Raw genomic sequence first — 15,788 nt, 5'->3', positions numbered from 1 at the left:
TATTATGATAAATAGATTTTACCCTGGGACAGAAAATTGAAATCTACACCAAAAACGCTAACAGGGGACCATGGTATGTTTGATAATTAAAGTAATAAATCAAAAAATAGATACTAATTCATAACATTTTATGCATCATTAGCCAGTAACTAGTTTAAATATGCTCCTCTCCCCTCTCCATCGTTTATTCATTCCGGTGTTTTATGCAGTTACACTCTTGAGTACAGAGGTGGGCAAAGTTTTTTAACAGTTGAAGATGAAACTGCCATTGGCAGTATGTATGTGTGAATTTATGTGCTTACTTCAGGATGAACGTTAGATAATTGACACCCAGGTTCTGAGCAGTCATGTTAAAAGTGATCTGAAGTTAACAATACATTACAGTAAAAATAAGGCAATATATCTACACATAGATAAATCTATAGGAGGAACTTTCACCATTTCTGTCATGTCCGTTTTAGTTCTGGAGCATCATTTCTTACAATTCTCCAAAAACGAGAATGAACCTGGATCACACCTCCTCATGCTATGCTTTGATCTAATAACTGCTTCTCAGCATAATTAACATCGCTTCTCAGCGTCATAATTAATATACAGGCCCCTATGTTGCATGCTTACATGAGGCCTTAGGATACATTTTGATCAAAAAGCAGAGTCCCACTCACCATGAAAAGGTTGCCTCCTCGAGTGGAAACCTACTCTAAATTTGGCACGGCACTGCGTGGTGACCACCGGCGCCACAGCACTGCACCAGCAGACGGCGGGACTCAGCAGCCAAACAGCACCCCTGCTGCACCCTGGCACTGGGCCCCACCTACCCACCAGCACGGCACCACAGCAACAATGGCCGCCGTGCAGCACCGCACCATGTGAACAGTTGTCAAAGCTCACCTTATCATCTGCTCTCAGGAACTCCAGGTGAGAGGAGGTAGGAATTTATACACCCTTAGGCCTCTTTCATACGACCGTATGGCTTTTTCAGTATTTTGTGGTCCGTTTTTCACAGATTTTTTTGTTTCCGTTGTGTTTCTGTTTCCGTTCCATTTTTCCGTATGGCATATACAGAATACAGTAATTACATAGAAAAAATTGGGCTGGGCATAACATTTTCAATGGATGGTTCAGCAAAAACGGAATGGATACGGAAGACATACGTAGTACATTACGTATGTTTTCAGTTTTTTTTTTGCGGACCCATTGACTTGAATGGAGCCATGGGACGTGATTTGCGGACAATAATAGGACATGTTCTATCTTTCAACGGAACGGAAAAACGTAAATGGAATGCATACGGAGTACATTCCGTTTTCTTTGCGGAACCATTGAAATAAATGGTTCCGTATACGGACCGTATATAGAACGCAAAAAACAGCCAGCAAACGGAAAAGAAAAACGGTTGTGTGAAAAAGGCCTTATGCAGTCTCCTGCTAATTAAAATCACATTGGTCGAATGGGAGGAGTGCTGATACCAGAGTGCAAAAAAAAGAAAGGAACTATAAAATATCCAAAAAGAAGAATGAACCTGGATCACACCTCCTCATGCTATGCTTTGAGCTAATAACTCTCACAATTCTGCATTGTGTAGTTCCTCTGTTATTCCTCCTGAATATTTATTAATAAATGGGTGTTGCCACTGTTCTTGTCATAGGGGCTCATCTATACACAGTCTGACGCTGCCAGCGCTGATGTGGTAACACTCAGTTGTTTATATATTCATACATTTTTAGAATGTGTAACATATGGGCAAGTTATTGGTTCCAGAGTAACCTTATTTTAGTATTAAATAAATTATTTTACATTTTTTTTAACTGTTTTTGTCAGAATCAGCGTCTACTGGAGAATCATCCACTACTCTGGTGGGCCGGTTCAAATCTGTGAGAACCTGGGTTCTAAAGATATAACTAGAAAGAATATTTGATTGAGAAACTAAATATCATTTCATGCATCAGTTGTGCAATCAATTTAGGTCAGTTACACAAAAACAAAACAAAACATACAAGACATACTGAAAAACAAAAAACAAAAACAATGGCATAGACATGTTATTAGAGAAACCCCCTGGTGCCTTGTAACACTTAACGCAAAATTAGGTATATGTACTGATTCGCATTAAGGGGATATTATGGAACGTGCTCACAACCTAAGCTCTCTCCATTCATGGTGGATGCTGGGAACACTCACTGGCAGTGACCGAGATCAGAGATAACTCTGACCCCGGCCAATTAATGGCACTGTCAATTGTGACTGCGGCATCTGAGGCATGAGACATAAAATGCGGGCCTCGATCAGTTGCTATGACAGCTTGGGGCATTATAAAAGCTTCCAAGCCTGCCATAGTAGACTGCCTGTTAAACCGTGACTGCAGCATGGCTTAAAAGGAAGCCTGTCAAAATCCCATAGACTGCAATAGTATTCTATTGCAGTCTATGGTAAAAGTGATCAGAAGACTGTATATTAAAGTCCGCTAAGAGGACTAAAAATTACAATAACCAAATATTTTTTTCAAACATACAAAACCCCCCACAAAAATAGTAAAAATCTAATCACCCTCTTTCCTAACATTACATATATAAATAAATAAAAATAAAATAATAAACATTATCCGTATCGCCCGCCCGAAAATGACAGCACTTAAAATATAAAAATATAATAAAATAAGTAAAATATATAAAAATATTTAACAGTCGTATCTGAAAAAAATTGTGATTATGTAGACCAAAATAAATAAATCAGAAAGGGCATAGTTGCAATGTTATTAAAGGCTGCCTGCACAAGTTGCGTATTTGCATGCAGAAAATGCACATGAAATTCACATTAAAGCAGCATTAAAAAATGCACATAAATGTCCACTATTTATTGCGGTTTTGGTTCATTTTTTGCGTGTTTTTTTATACTTTTTTTTGCAGATTTTCTTTTTATGTTAACAACCCCAATGAAGTCTAAGGAGAAAACCACTATATATAACAGGCATGCTCAACCTGCGGCCCTCCAGCTGTTGTAAAACTACAACTCCCACAATGCCCTGCTGTAGGCTGTTTGGGCATGCTGGGAGTTGTAGTTTTGCAACAGCTGGAGGTCCGCAGGTTGAGCATGCCTTAAATATAAGATGCAGAATTGCACAAACAATTGACATGCTGCGGATTGTAATTGGCGCATGGCAGGTCAGTTTTCCGCACGTAAAACATATGCAAAGTGTACATGATGAGATTTGTTAAATCCCATTCAGTTTACTGGTGCTGTATTACCCTGCTGTATTTCCACGTGAAATATCATGTCCGTGCTCATTAGAATTTCATTCTTTTTGTGTGCAGTAATTTTAGCAGGTTCAGTGCAAACACATGATTACTGTTTCATTTATTGCCTACGAGCAGAACCGCTGTAATTATGAGCACGTGGAAAAGCAGTGGGATGTCAGCACATACGTAGACTATAGCCATTGCCTTGCGGAACATATTACCGGCATGCATAGCATAGTATTAGCAGCTGAGTACGCTCTACGAGGGTGCGGACAGTATTTATTGATTTGTAAGCTGTTACTTTAAGCAAAATCTCTGTAAAAACAGTTTACCGAGGCCATAGAATAGCTGCAAGATTAGGCAGCCTGGCCCGGATATTCTCTTAACTTTACACCTCTTTATAGATGCAAATTGATGATCACACATCAGTACAATACAGTCTTGTCTGGGTAATCCTTCTTAAAAGGGTTTCCCCAAAAGGATGGAGGATTTATACCTTCATCCTATTTAACATTCTGTGTTGTGCCAAAGACTTATTTGCTGCTCCCTTTGGAGACGTACCAGGGTCAGCAATGAGGAGCTTTATACAAAGGGTTCACTGAAGCAATACTTTAGTTAGTTATCCCTCCGACTGAAAGATCTGCACACAGAAAAGGAAAATGGCATTTGTTGCCACTTTCTAAATTCCACCTGCTAGCTTTCCATATAGTGCGCACTGATTGAAGATCTCTCCTATCTCAGGCGCCGACCTGTAATATGTCCATTCAGGCACAGGCTCGTGATGGAACGCTGCTTGAGATGAACTTTCCGGGTGTATGGTGGACATTGTCTTATTTCTATACACCTTCCAGTACCGCTCTCTGAATAATGTATGTTGTGGCAATCCTCACTTAGCAGAAAATGGAGCTTCTGAAGCTGCAACTGCTAAGACCTGCCAATGCGTACACACCAATGTCACCATATATTTCCGTATGGCGGTGACAGTTACATCATTTTGTTGTCTTGGGATGTATTCAAAGAGATAAGGAGTCTGTATAAGGCTCTGCCCACACTAGGATTCTGGCTTTGCTCTGCCGTATGTGTTGCATGACATACCACCAGTGCTTAAAGGGGTTATGCCATGATTGATGTAAACAATGAAAATCAGACATCATACAGTACATGACAATCTCTTTCTAACAAAGCTAGAACCAGCCCTGTACCTCACATGGATCCTGAGATCTCCCCATTCGTTGCTCCAACTGCTCTAATGTTCAGGCTGCAGCTCACGGGGCGTGTCCTTTCTGCTGCAGCTATTTCCCTGTAACTGCTACAGCTTTTAACAGAACATATGGTTTGTGGTTGTTGAAGATTAAGGCCTGTTTCACACGGTCTGTATTTGTAAGCCAAAACCAGAAGTGAAACCTACAGAAAAAAGGTATGGTCTCTATACACTCCTGGTTTTGGATTACGAATACTGATGCTAAAATACTGACCAATTACTGACCGTGTGAAAGAGGCCTTAGGCATTGCGCCCGCACTGAATCCGGACCCATTCATTTCAATGAGTCTGTGTACATGTTCCGGCAGAGAATAACCTGCCAGGCCTCTCTGGATCTGGCTTTGCCAGAAACTACATGATTGCCGTCCAGCCCCATTAACTATAATAGGGACCAGTGGAGATCTGTCCGCAACCTGGCAAATATGCCAAGTTTCGGCCGGACTAAAACCTGCTGGAACAGCCTGCCATCTCGCTAACACATGTGTGAAACTAGCCTTAAACTGAGCACGTTCGACCAGCTCAGTGAAATGGACAAAAAATAAGGAAAAGAATAAACAGCAGGTGGCGCTATGCAGATACATTTTATTGAATAGCTCAGTGGCTATACTAAATTTATAATGACATGTAATTACAAAAGTATTCAAATCCAGGTGCTGGTTTGAAAAATGTAGAAAATGTTTTGTGACACAACAACCCCAGGCCCCTTTGATCTATCATGCGGAATGTCATTCCCTGTTTCAGGTTCTGTTGGGTCTCCATCATTTTGAATGCTAGAAGAGTCCTGCATGCAACACTATTCTTAGGAGTGTAATATACTCTATGGCAGACTTTTCATCATACTAGGGGGGATTTATCAAAACTGGTGTAAAGTAGAACTGGCTTAGTTGCCCATAGCAACCAATCAGATTCCACCTTTTATTTTCCAAAGAAGCTCTGAAAAATGAAAGATGGAATCTGATTGGTTGCTCCCTCAACATTGACTTGAAACCTTTATCAATAAAAAATGGATAATATACGGTACTTTGTATATCGATTCCTCAGGGTGGAAACCTTCACTGCTTCCTAACATTGGATAGAATCTGTTCTGGTCACTTGATATTTACATAGCTACTCTGATAACTGCTCTGTAAGGAGCCTTGTCCCTGTGTATCACATGATGAGGACAGATTTTCATCCCCTGAAGCTAAACAATGAGGGTTGCCATTCACTGACTACCTGCAGAGAAATTCATATAGACAATATATATATAAAATGCAAACCTTTTCATCAGACAATCAGAAAATATTATTTGTTAAAAGTAGAACACTCCTTTAAATATTGATGGACTTTTTTAAGAGGCCGTTCATTTTTTACAAAGGTACATACTGTATTTTGTGCTTTTTTTGCAGCTTCAACTGGTTCAGTGACTCAGGTCTCCTCTGTAAGCACAGACTCAGCAGGTTCTTCTTATTCGATCAGTGGAATTCTGGGAATTACATCATCCAATGCAGAAAGCAACAAACGCAAGAGAGATGAAGGTAATAGCTTTTCATTTTTCCTTATGGAGTAATTGAAATGTAATAATTCCTAATTAAATAAAGCAGTAAGAATATAGAAACTATCATAGGGATCAGCAACCTTCGTCACTCCAGCTGTGGTAAAACTACGACTCCCAGCATGCACACTTGCTTAGCTGTTTTCAGAACTCCTATAGAAGTGAATGGAGCATGCTGGGAGTTATGGTTTTATCACATCTGGAGTGCCGAAGGTTGCTCACCACTGAACTATCATGTAGTAGACATATCCTGTAGAAGATGGAGTTCTTGCCAGTTATTCCATTGAAGAACACTACAGTCATCCTCCTATCATTTTGACATGGCTGATAACAGAGAACAATAGGATTTATTCTTATTTATTACAATAGATTTTACCTTTTTAGTTCAAAAGAAATCAGAAATCAGACTTTTTCATGATTTGAGCATAATTCTCTCTATCGTTTCTGGTTTTAGTTTTGCACATTGGAGGCTTATTATACCCCTGCAGTACACTAACGTTGGCCTGCATTAATCACAGAACCATGAACTCTGCCTTGAATGAACACTCCCATTAAAAACAAAACACAAAACAAACAAAAAAAATCACATACTAACAAGCTATGTGTGAATATTTTATGTATTTTTATATTAAAATGGGTGGATTGATTTCTGGATATAATTATGGAAGTATACTATTAGTGTTCCTGTCCATAGTCTTTAACTTCCTCTCTGGAAGTTTAGCACAGGAGAGCGTCTCACTTAACACTCTTTGTCAGACCATCTGTCAGACCATGGAGGGGTGTTTACTCAGTTAGAGCCTCACACCTCTGCTATGTTATCCCAGTAGTGTGGCTGGTTGTAGCTTCTCACATTCTACTAATCAATGCAATGCTCCTCTGTTTGAATGTCAGTCTAAACCTATCAAGATATCCATAGAGCTGTTAGTCTGTCAGTCATTCCAGTCCTACTGTTGTAATGAGGATTACCTTGCAGATACACCCTTCCCTATGCAGCAGAGGCATACATTGAGATTACTTTGCTCTCCCATCAAGAACTTTTCTCTCTCCGAGCTTACTTCTACCAAGAAGAAGACCTATATTTTTAATTGGCAAAATAAAAAAGCCAATAATTCTAATAAATATTTGTTTTCTATAACTATATTGAGGTACTAAAAAAATATCCCTTTCTGGTAGAGTTGTTCACTTTAAGGGATTTCCCAATGAGTCATCAGCACTGGCTGATGGGACCACCACTGATCCTGAGAATGGGCTGCTTTTGCTGCTGTCATCCATAGAGTTGAGTCACAGACACCGATGACTGAACCTCAGAGCTGGCCTGTTCTCATTATGGCATGATGTAGTCATGTAACACTACTTTGGGAAAACCCCTTAAAAAAGCATTTTCCCCCCAATAAAAATGACATGGAAATAAAAGCCCATGAGTTGTCTTCTTAGGTGATGATGAGTTCAGTCTACTTGATCTTGGCGCCCTTCACAGATGCTGAGTAGCAACCACTAATGCTGCTAGTGATGCTTTCCTTCATTATATTTATCATATAAAACACTCATTTTTTCATGTTGAAAAGACAGATATTCAGGATATCTATGGTGACTTAGTGGTTATCCCAGACATTTTGCTCCCTTGACTGCCCAGTAGCCTCTGCTTCTGGGGTTCTGGGTTTGGACCTGACCAAGGACAACATCTCCATGGGGTTTGTATGATCTCCCTATGTTTGTCTGGGTTTTCTCCAGTTTTTTCATATACTGTAAAAACATACTGATACGTTAATTGGCCTCCTATGAAAGTGGCCCTACTATGTGTTCAATCTGGAATTTAGCTTGTGAGCCCCGTTGAAATCAGGTACCAATGTGAGTTATGACAATCTGAGTACAGGGCTGGATAATATGTTGCCGCTGTATAAGCAACAGACATAAATTCAATTCCTAGCTCTCTTATTGTACTGTCCGAACAATATAGCAGCATGTGATGGTTGCTGTTAACAGTGTCCTCCAGGTTATGGTTCTTTTTAAGATTGGTTTTGGTTAAGTGCGCTTTAATGTGCCATGGTAAATGGGGCAATCTTAAATTCGCAGAAGAACTGAATATACAAGACCTGAACCATGATAGATATGCATATGGGAATCATTGAGCGCCTTGCTGTAGGGCCTAGTCATTCTGAGCAAGGTTTTACTGCTCATTGAATAAAGGTGAGAGAGAACTATAAAATGCATGTTCAGTTATTAAACAGAGGCGAGCAGTGCAGAAAATGATATTCCACTGTAATTGAAGATTTTTTTATGCTCCTTGTAATTTTAAGGTAGATTGAAATTGCACTTTTATATGGCAAAAAGATCCAAAAAGTTTTAGCCCATTACCCTTACATCTCATTATTAGCTAGATAAGGGTTATTGGACACATAATGACCCCGGAGGACCATAAAGTTTAATCGCCCAGGTTGTTTTGTGTTAGTAAAGTCCCCGTGAATCCGCTTCTTACTCAAACAGAAGCTATATTGTTTCTCAGCTCTAAACACAGATGGAAGAAAATCTTTAAACATCTTTAAAAATAATGATATTACTTTATGCTGGCAGAAATTCTATACCGTTCAGCTATGGGATTTTGGAAATTAGATATCACTAGTGATCCAATGGAGGAACAAATGTATTATCTCCTTAAAGGGGTTTTCTAGGATTTATGAGCTATTTACTTATGGCTCATAGCATGGATCGCCTAATAAACGAGTTATATTTATCTATTTTCGTGGTCCCGATCTGCCATCTTTTGGTCCCCGGCTTGTTTACTTTCTGTCGGGTATGGACATGGTCACATGAACCGCTGCAGCCAGTGACTGGCTTGAGTAGTGATGTGTCCCCAATAGTGATGAGCAGCAGGGGCAATATTTGAATTCACGATATTTCGCTAATATTTTGGCAAATATTTGTCATAAATTTGCGATTTCGAGAATTTGCTATAATTTTTTTTTGTGCTAAAATCGGCAAATAATGATGCGCATTATTTGGCGAAATACGCGCAACTTCACATTTTAGCAGGTCTGTCTACATATTACTGATTGGTGCACTAGGTATTATTGTGACATCACAGCACTATGTCTGTAGCATGTATGTATGGGCAGCAGAACCTATCAGCTGCATTATATCACTATCTAACCTACCCTGGCTATCTCCCACTAACTATCTGTGTTATATATATGAGCTAACTATCTATCTAATGTGATGTAAATACGGATCCCAGAAATGCGGATGCTAATCCCGGAAATGCGGATCCGGATCCGCTACAGCCCCATTGAAAGTGAATGGGTCACCCATTCCACAAATTGCAGAGCAGATGCGGACCGAAATTAGGGACTTGTGAATGGACCCTGCAAGAGCTCCTGTCACCAGGATCAACTCTATTAATGCAGGTATACTATCAGGTAGGTTTGATACTGCTGATTAAAATGATACCTGTCTTGTGAAAATCGGTTGTGGTGTTCCCACAAAAAAATATGCAAATAATGGCTTCTGTGCACCAAGGGGCGGGACTAACTCCTCAGCTTCCCATTACTGGCCACGCCCTCAGTGCACTGAAACCCTCATTTGTATGAAGAATAAAAGTATTTTTTCTCAGGAACGCTGCAACCGATTTTCACAAGACAGGTATCATTTTAATCAGCGTGATCAACCCTACCAGGTATTTTGGCTAGTTTAATAGGATTGATCCTGTTGACAGGTGCTCTTTGAAGGGGGTTTCTGCCTTTATATAAACAGTAATGCATAAATAATAAAAGTTTTATTACTATATAATTTAAAAGTTCTTTCAATTCCTAATCATTTGCAAGGCATTTGTTTGCTGACAGGCTGCAAGTTGGTACACCTAGCACTGCTCTCAGCTGAGGAAATTCCTTGTGAGCTAAAGAGCCTCAACTCCAGTCTGACACACTGTAGCAAAGTACCAGCTGCGGATGTACATGGGTCACGTAGCCACTGTACTAAGCTGCATACAGAGGGGCCACACACAGAGTCTGATAATATTAATACTTTCTAGTGATAAGTGGTTGCTGCAAATGAGCCTGTGAACAAATTCCTCCACCCTGAAGATTTTCCGCTGAGTGACATCTGCGAAGAAGCTTGATGGACTTGGTGCTGTAGTTTCCTATACACTTATTTCTAAAGGCTGGATTCTAAAAAAAAAGAAACGATAGATTTGTTGTTTTGATGTTTTTAATCTGTTTTCATATTTTTAACTCTATATCTTACAAATTTCATAGAGCTACACCTCAGACATCTGAGAAAAATTTACAGTACATTCATTTTTGGCATGATTAATAATTTAGGTTAAGGGTCCAATTTTTCACAAATCTAAAAATCTATATCTTATTACACAGTGAGCATGGATCAGGCGGTTCTTCTTGCTGCTACTCCCTCCCACATTCCACACTGGAGTGGAAGGGCTTATGAATTCCTCAGACCTCAGAGCAACTTGTATAGAGTTGATTTATTACCTTTTTGTTCCTCTAACTCCTGGCATTTTTTAAACAGATGTCACCAGCCCTTAGCCCAGTGGGTTGCCTGCTTGGTAACAACAGGGGCAAACCAAATCAAACAATCTTTATTGGTTTATAGGGTTCAGGGTGGTATTTTTTTTTCTCCTGTTCTAATATGGACTCGGAGCAGATGTGACTTAGTGGGAGATCAGCTGTTTTTATTTTCTGAGAAAGGACACATAATGGAAGACTGACACAGGGGGCGGATGGAGTCTGCACAGAAAGGATGTCGGAGAAAAAATGGAAAAAACAATAGGTGTCTTTAGAAACTCTGTAATTTGTTTTTTATTCTCAAAAAGTGTCACTTTTACTACATTTTGTGATTTTGATATAGAAATGGATTTAATAAGAAATTGTTGGGAAGCTATCTGGAAATTATAGTGTTGAAGTTGGAATTCGTGCTCTGCTGTTGGAGGGTGTCCGAAATAGAGTACCCTCTCTACGACATCCATATCCTCTAATAAGAAATATGGAAACATTCTTAATATGACTAAACTCAAATAATATTAATCATTTTAGAAGGAATATTGGCTGTTGGTACTCATTTTATGCATATAGGTACCCATACCTAATGTTCATTTTCTTGATTCATGACTGCTTGGTTGCTTTTTAGCTTTTTCCAGAAGTGCGAATTTGTTAAAGGGGCTGTGCACTCCTGGGGGCCCCTAGGGAAGACTCTCCAGTGTGGCTGGACCAGCAGAGGGAAGCATGCTTCCCTGATCCCCACCTCTGGCTCCTTCTTGCACCCATGCTGCTGCAGTTATCACCCAGTGAAAGCTGCAATGACACAGAGAGAGTGAAGGAGCCAGAAGCCATAAGGAAAGTATCATTCCCTTCACAGGTGCGGCCACGCTGGGGGTCTTCCCGAGAAGCCCTCAGGGGGTGAAAAGCCCCTTTAAGACCAACATTTCATACTCTACTCTTAATGTGAAGTGCACTGGAATAAGGCCAAAAACGGTATGCATCAATATGCCAACCGTGCACCACAAACTGAAACATGCAACAGCAATTAGCTGGCCCAGATTATAGTAAATGTTAGATCGGCAGCCCAGCTACCTCCTGCTTAACCCTGCGCACATTTTTGTTTAGTGCTGAGAGGGGTGGAATAAGTTGCAAGTTCTTCTGGCTTGCACCATACTTTTATGGCTGCACCAATAAGTATGGCCCTGATCTATGACAACCGCCGGTCTATGATAACCCCGCGTGTTGCTGTAGGCTGTGTCTAATTTATAAGGAAACATACGCCTCGTCATAAATTAAGAGCAGGCTTCTACAGTCCATGCGCCTGAACTGGTTGGCATAGACTTAAGTCTTCCTCCACAGCAGAAAACTAGCATACAAGAAGATAAATGTGACAGGGCTGCTGGCCCTTCCCCTCCCTAGTCAAGCCGCCTTTCAGGAAAATGGTGAAGGCAGCGGAGAAACACCACTTGCGTAAAAAATGTTGGGCAAGTGGTGTTGAAAAAATGTCAAAAACACAGTTTTAAACTTTCACGCCAGAAAATATACAATGCATTAGGATCAATGAGTTTTGTATACTACAATTGTGTCACAAAAGCCCTTTATAAATTCCCCCATTGACTGCAGCTTATCTAATGAGTTGGCCACAGAAACACAGCTCCTACATACCCTCCAAAGGATTCACATACCCTTCTGAAGGGGCCCGGATTTTCCCACAGATGCCAAACCCACATGTACCAGTTACAGGTGCCACCATGACCCTATAAGTCCTTTCACAGATGCTCCTATTAGTATCAGCCACAAATTTCTCGAAAAGTGCCAGCGACTTATGTTCTTCTCAAGTGTCACCAAAAGTGTTAACCAGTGGAATCCCATGAAAAACTCAACCCCATACTTGGTTGGTGCTAGGACAGACAGGCCCCATTGAAAGACATCAAGCTTTTTGTCTGAAGTGCTGAAACACTGGGACATGCCCAACCCCAGAGAACTTCCGTTGTGTGGCACTTTTGTCAAGTGAGCCAAGCAGCTGGTCATTTTTCCGTGGTTATAATGTCACAATTGTGCTGCAACATTTAGCAGAGTGTTTACATGCGATGCAAAATAGGAGAACATGAAAGATATGCATGGGTTTATTCCTTATTATATACGGCCTCTGTCTAAACATCCCTATTCCACAAAGCTGTTTTATTCCCACCAATAAAATGAACATAATATTATATGTCGTTTTTGTTCTGAAAAGATGGTCGTGAATGAACACTTCCTCTGCAGTGAATGTAGAAAGGCTTGTAAAAAATAACTTGTCATTGCGCTATAAATCAGAGAACGCTGTGTATGGCCTGTGTATGAACACTAATAAACTATTGACTGCAGATCTGAAGCCCTACCAGTATGCCAAGGAGTACCACAATATACTGCACAGATTTTACCATTACTCTATGGAAGAAAATAGTTGAATCGATAAACCGGAGTCATCCGAAGATTTATTTCACCTTACTTGTACTGTAAAAAGCTTGCTAACATATTCTGTAGTGTTGTACAGAGTGGGTTTCTCTCTCTCTCTCACTTACTAGAGGCCTATTTAATGGGAAGCCAAATCATGGACCAATGCTCTCTGGGTGGTTCTGAAAATGACTTTGGCATTATTGATATTTTTATCAAAGAGAAAGCAAATTCTTACATCATGAGCAATGTTCACAATAATCCCATAAATTGAAGAATCTGTTCCATGTGGCCATACCCTAAAAGGTGCATACAGTGATCGGGAAGGCTTGGACATATATAACCTGTGTTCTCTGTTGAGAGTTGGGCTGTCACTGACAAACCCAGCTTTCGACTTTTGCAGATACACAATCTCCATGCAGCTGCAGACACAGCAAGGAATACAGATAAGATAGTTGTCTGCTGAATGATTGTTTAGCCGACAGCTATCACTTCCGATCCCCTCATACACATGCGTGCTTGGGTCAGTTTCTTGATACTCGGTTTCCTTATGGGACAAATCCTTTGTTACAGCAGTGGAAGTGGAACTGATGTGTCAACAAACTGGTTTGACTAGGCTAAACCTAAGGGCATTATCCTGGCAGACTCCTGGTATTCACCCTTTAACATTGGTACAGGGATCTGGACTTTACTGCAGGGGATCCACTAAGCTGCTACCTCCTAGTCCATGTGTAGTTGACAGCTAACTCACAGGGGTCAGGGAAACCGGTGCAGGGATCAGCCAATCTTGCAGTCAGTAACAGGCCATGGTTAAGGCAGGCAGAGCTCATGCGAATACGTGAAACATGTCCAAGGTCGGGGCTGGTAGCAGAGGATCACTATGATAAAAAGGCAGAGGTCAGGTCAGGTCAGTCAGCAGTGGGTCAGAATGCAGTTTACAGGCAGAGGTGAGTACATGGGCAAGCAACAGGAGCAAACACTCAGGAAAATAGCAAGCTAGGAACCTAATTGCTCAGGCACAGAATGAGACAAACAGCACAGCATACATGGCAGAAGCTGATTAGCAATTGGAAACAGCCTAGCAGCTTCACACAGAGGGGTTTTAACTCTTGCAGTACAATACAATGAGGTGATGTAAAATGAAAAATGTTCCTAATAGAAACACAGGACACCGGCTCACAGGGTGACTGCCGGAGTGCTGGAACTATGACAGACACAGGGTGAGGGGAGCAGTGCCTGTGCCTGCCTGAAGTAGCAGGGCAGCAGCGGACACGAACAGAAAACATACCCTCCTTTAAGGTCTCATACACATGACTATATTACAAGATTGTGATGTGGAGATCCAGGATGCCACCCCCATAGCCTAATATGGGCCCATTCTGTTCACACATAATCCACAAGATGGGTGTTACCAGTTGTGGGTGTGTCCCTGCACAGTCTGACACTCTCTTGGTGCCGCCAATGTGAGACTGTGCAGGAACACCCTCCCAACTGGAAACACCCATTTGGACCTTCTTTGCAAACTTAATTCTTAATTCTTAATTTCTAGGAGGAATATTAAAGGTATGGCACAACATAGAGTCATAAGAATAGATGCTCCATAATTATTACATAGGGAAGGCATGTAGTTACTAAAACAGACATGTCAGGAGTGGTTAAAGGCCCTTTTTAAATGGAATTACCAGTTTTCTGCTGCCCTGCAATCCTAACAGCTCTAGAGCGTGCCAATGAGTCCCCATATTCATGAGCTCACGGCTCTCCTCACCCACCTGCTTCTGATGGACAGCCATGAGCTCATGAATATGGGGACTCATTGCATGCGCTGGAGCTGTTCAATACGAGATTTTGGCAAAATGGTTGGGTCAATTAAAGAAAGTGACCCAACATTTTGCTAAGGAGACCTGTCACTAGTTTATGTTGCCCTTAGTTAGGAGACCATAAAACTGGTGAAAGATTCCCTAATAATAAAAGTTGCATAATTATATTATCTATACTTTTTCTGTTACTTACGTATTCCAGAGAAATAAATAAATAAATAAATAAAATATATGTACAGAATATATATGTTTTATAGGAAATAGAAAAATCTAGCCGATCTAATGCATTTACCACATCTTCTCTCGCTTTATTCATTCCAGTACATTCCAGTTGGCCTCCTAATGCTCATTTATGGCAAAGCTAAATAAGTGCTGTGGAAATAGAGGCAGGATAGAAAATTGTAACCGAGCTGATATGAAGGCTGGGGAGGTAAAAGATAGATAGAAAACAAACAAAAGCCTCCTGATCTTTCTGGATGATTCCTAGGTGCCCTCCATTCACTCCATCCCCCGTTATCTTGACTTTATGAGAGTTCTAATGCACACAATTGAGATACTGCCTTCTGTGGAATTGCCAAGAAAACTACCATTAAATGATAAAGTGATCATGAAAAAGGATCAGTTCTGGAAAGAATGATGTTTGTCAATGGGAGATATGTGTTTTATTTACCCTTTCTCCAGCATTGCTTCCAATCAAATGGTCAGATGTTTTCATTTTTTCCTACCCCTAATTTAGATATTAGTATGTGTGAGTAAATCCTAATTGATTTCCTTACGAGATTTATTATAAAAATGATGTCCGATTATAAATTATACATATAAGGTTGCAGAAAGAGACAAAAAAAATAAACGTTGCTATTGATTAGTTTTCTTGTTGTAATATTTGGGCTAGTAAGTACTGTAAATGGCATTTGCTGACTACCAAATATACATTCAAAAAGCATCATTTTAGCTAGGTGTAGCATATTAAGCATGCTCATCCCCATGTACCCTCAAGTAAGCATCTATTCAAGTGTC

The 15,788-nt window shown here is 40.4% G+C and overlaps 1 protein-coding gene across 4 annotated transcripts in view; it reads left to right on the top strand.

The window, feature by feature from the left end:
- LOC122937770 (paired box protein Pax-5) overlaps nt 1–15,788 on the top strand; it is a 276,869-nt gene that overhangs the window by 78,761 nt on the left and 182,320 nt on the right. For all 4 annotated transcript variants that reach the window (XM_044292829.1, XM_044292822.1, XM_044292807.1 and 1 more), the window contains exon 5: nt 5,886–6,014. In XM_044292829.1, the coding sequence (XP_044148764.1) occupies nt 5,886–6,014 (129 nt within the window). The remainder of the gene's footprint in view (nt 1–5,885; nt 6,015–15,788) is intronic.

Source organism: Bufo gargarizans, chromosome 1 (assembly GCF_014858855.1).
Source record: "Bufo gargarizans isolate SCDJY-AF-19 chromosome 1, ASM1485885v1, whole genome shotgun sequence".
Lineage (NCBI taxonomy): Eukaryota > Metazoa > Chordata > Amphibia > Anura > Bufonidae > Bufo > Bufo gargarizans.
This window is presented reverse-complemented; position numbering and strand designations above follow the sequence as displayed.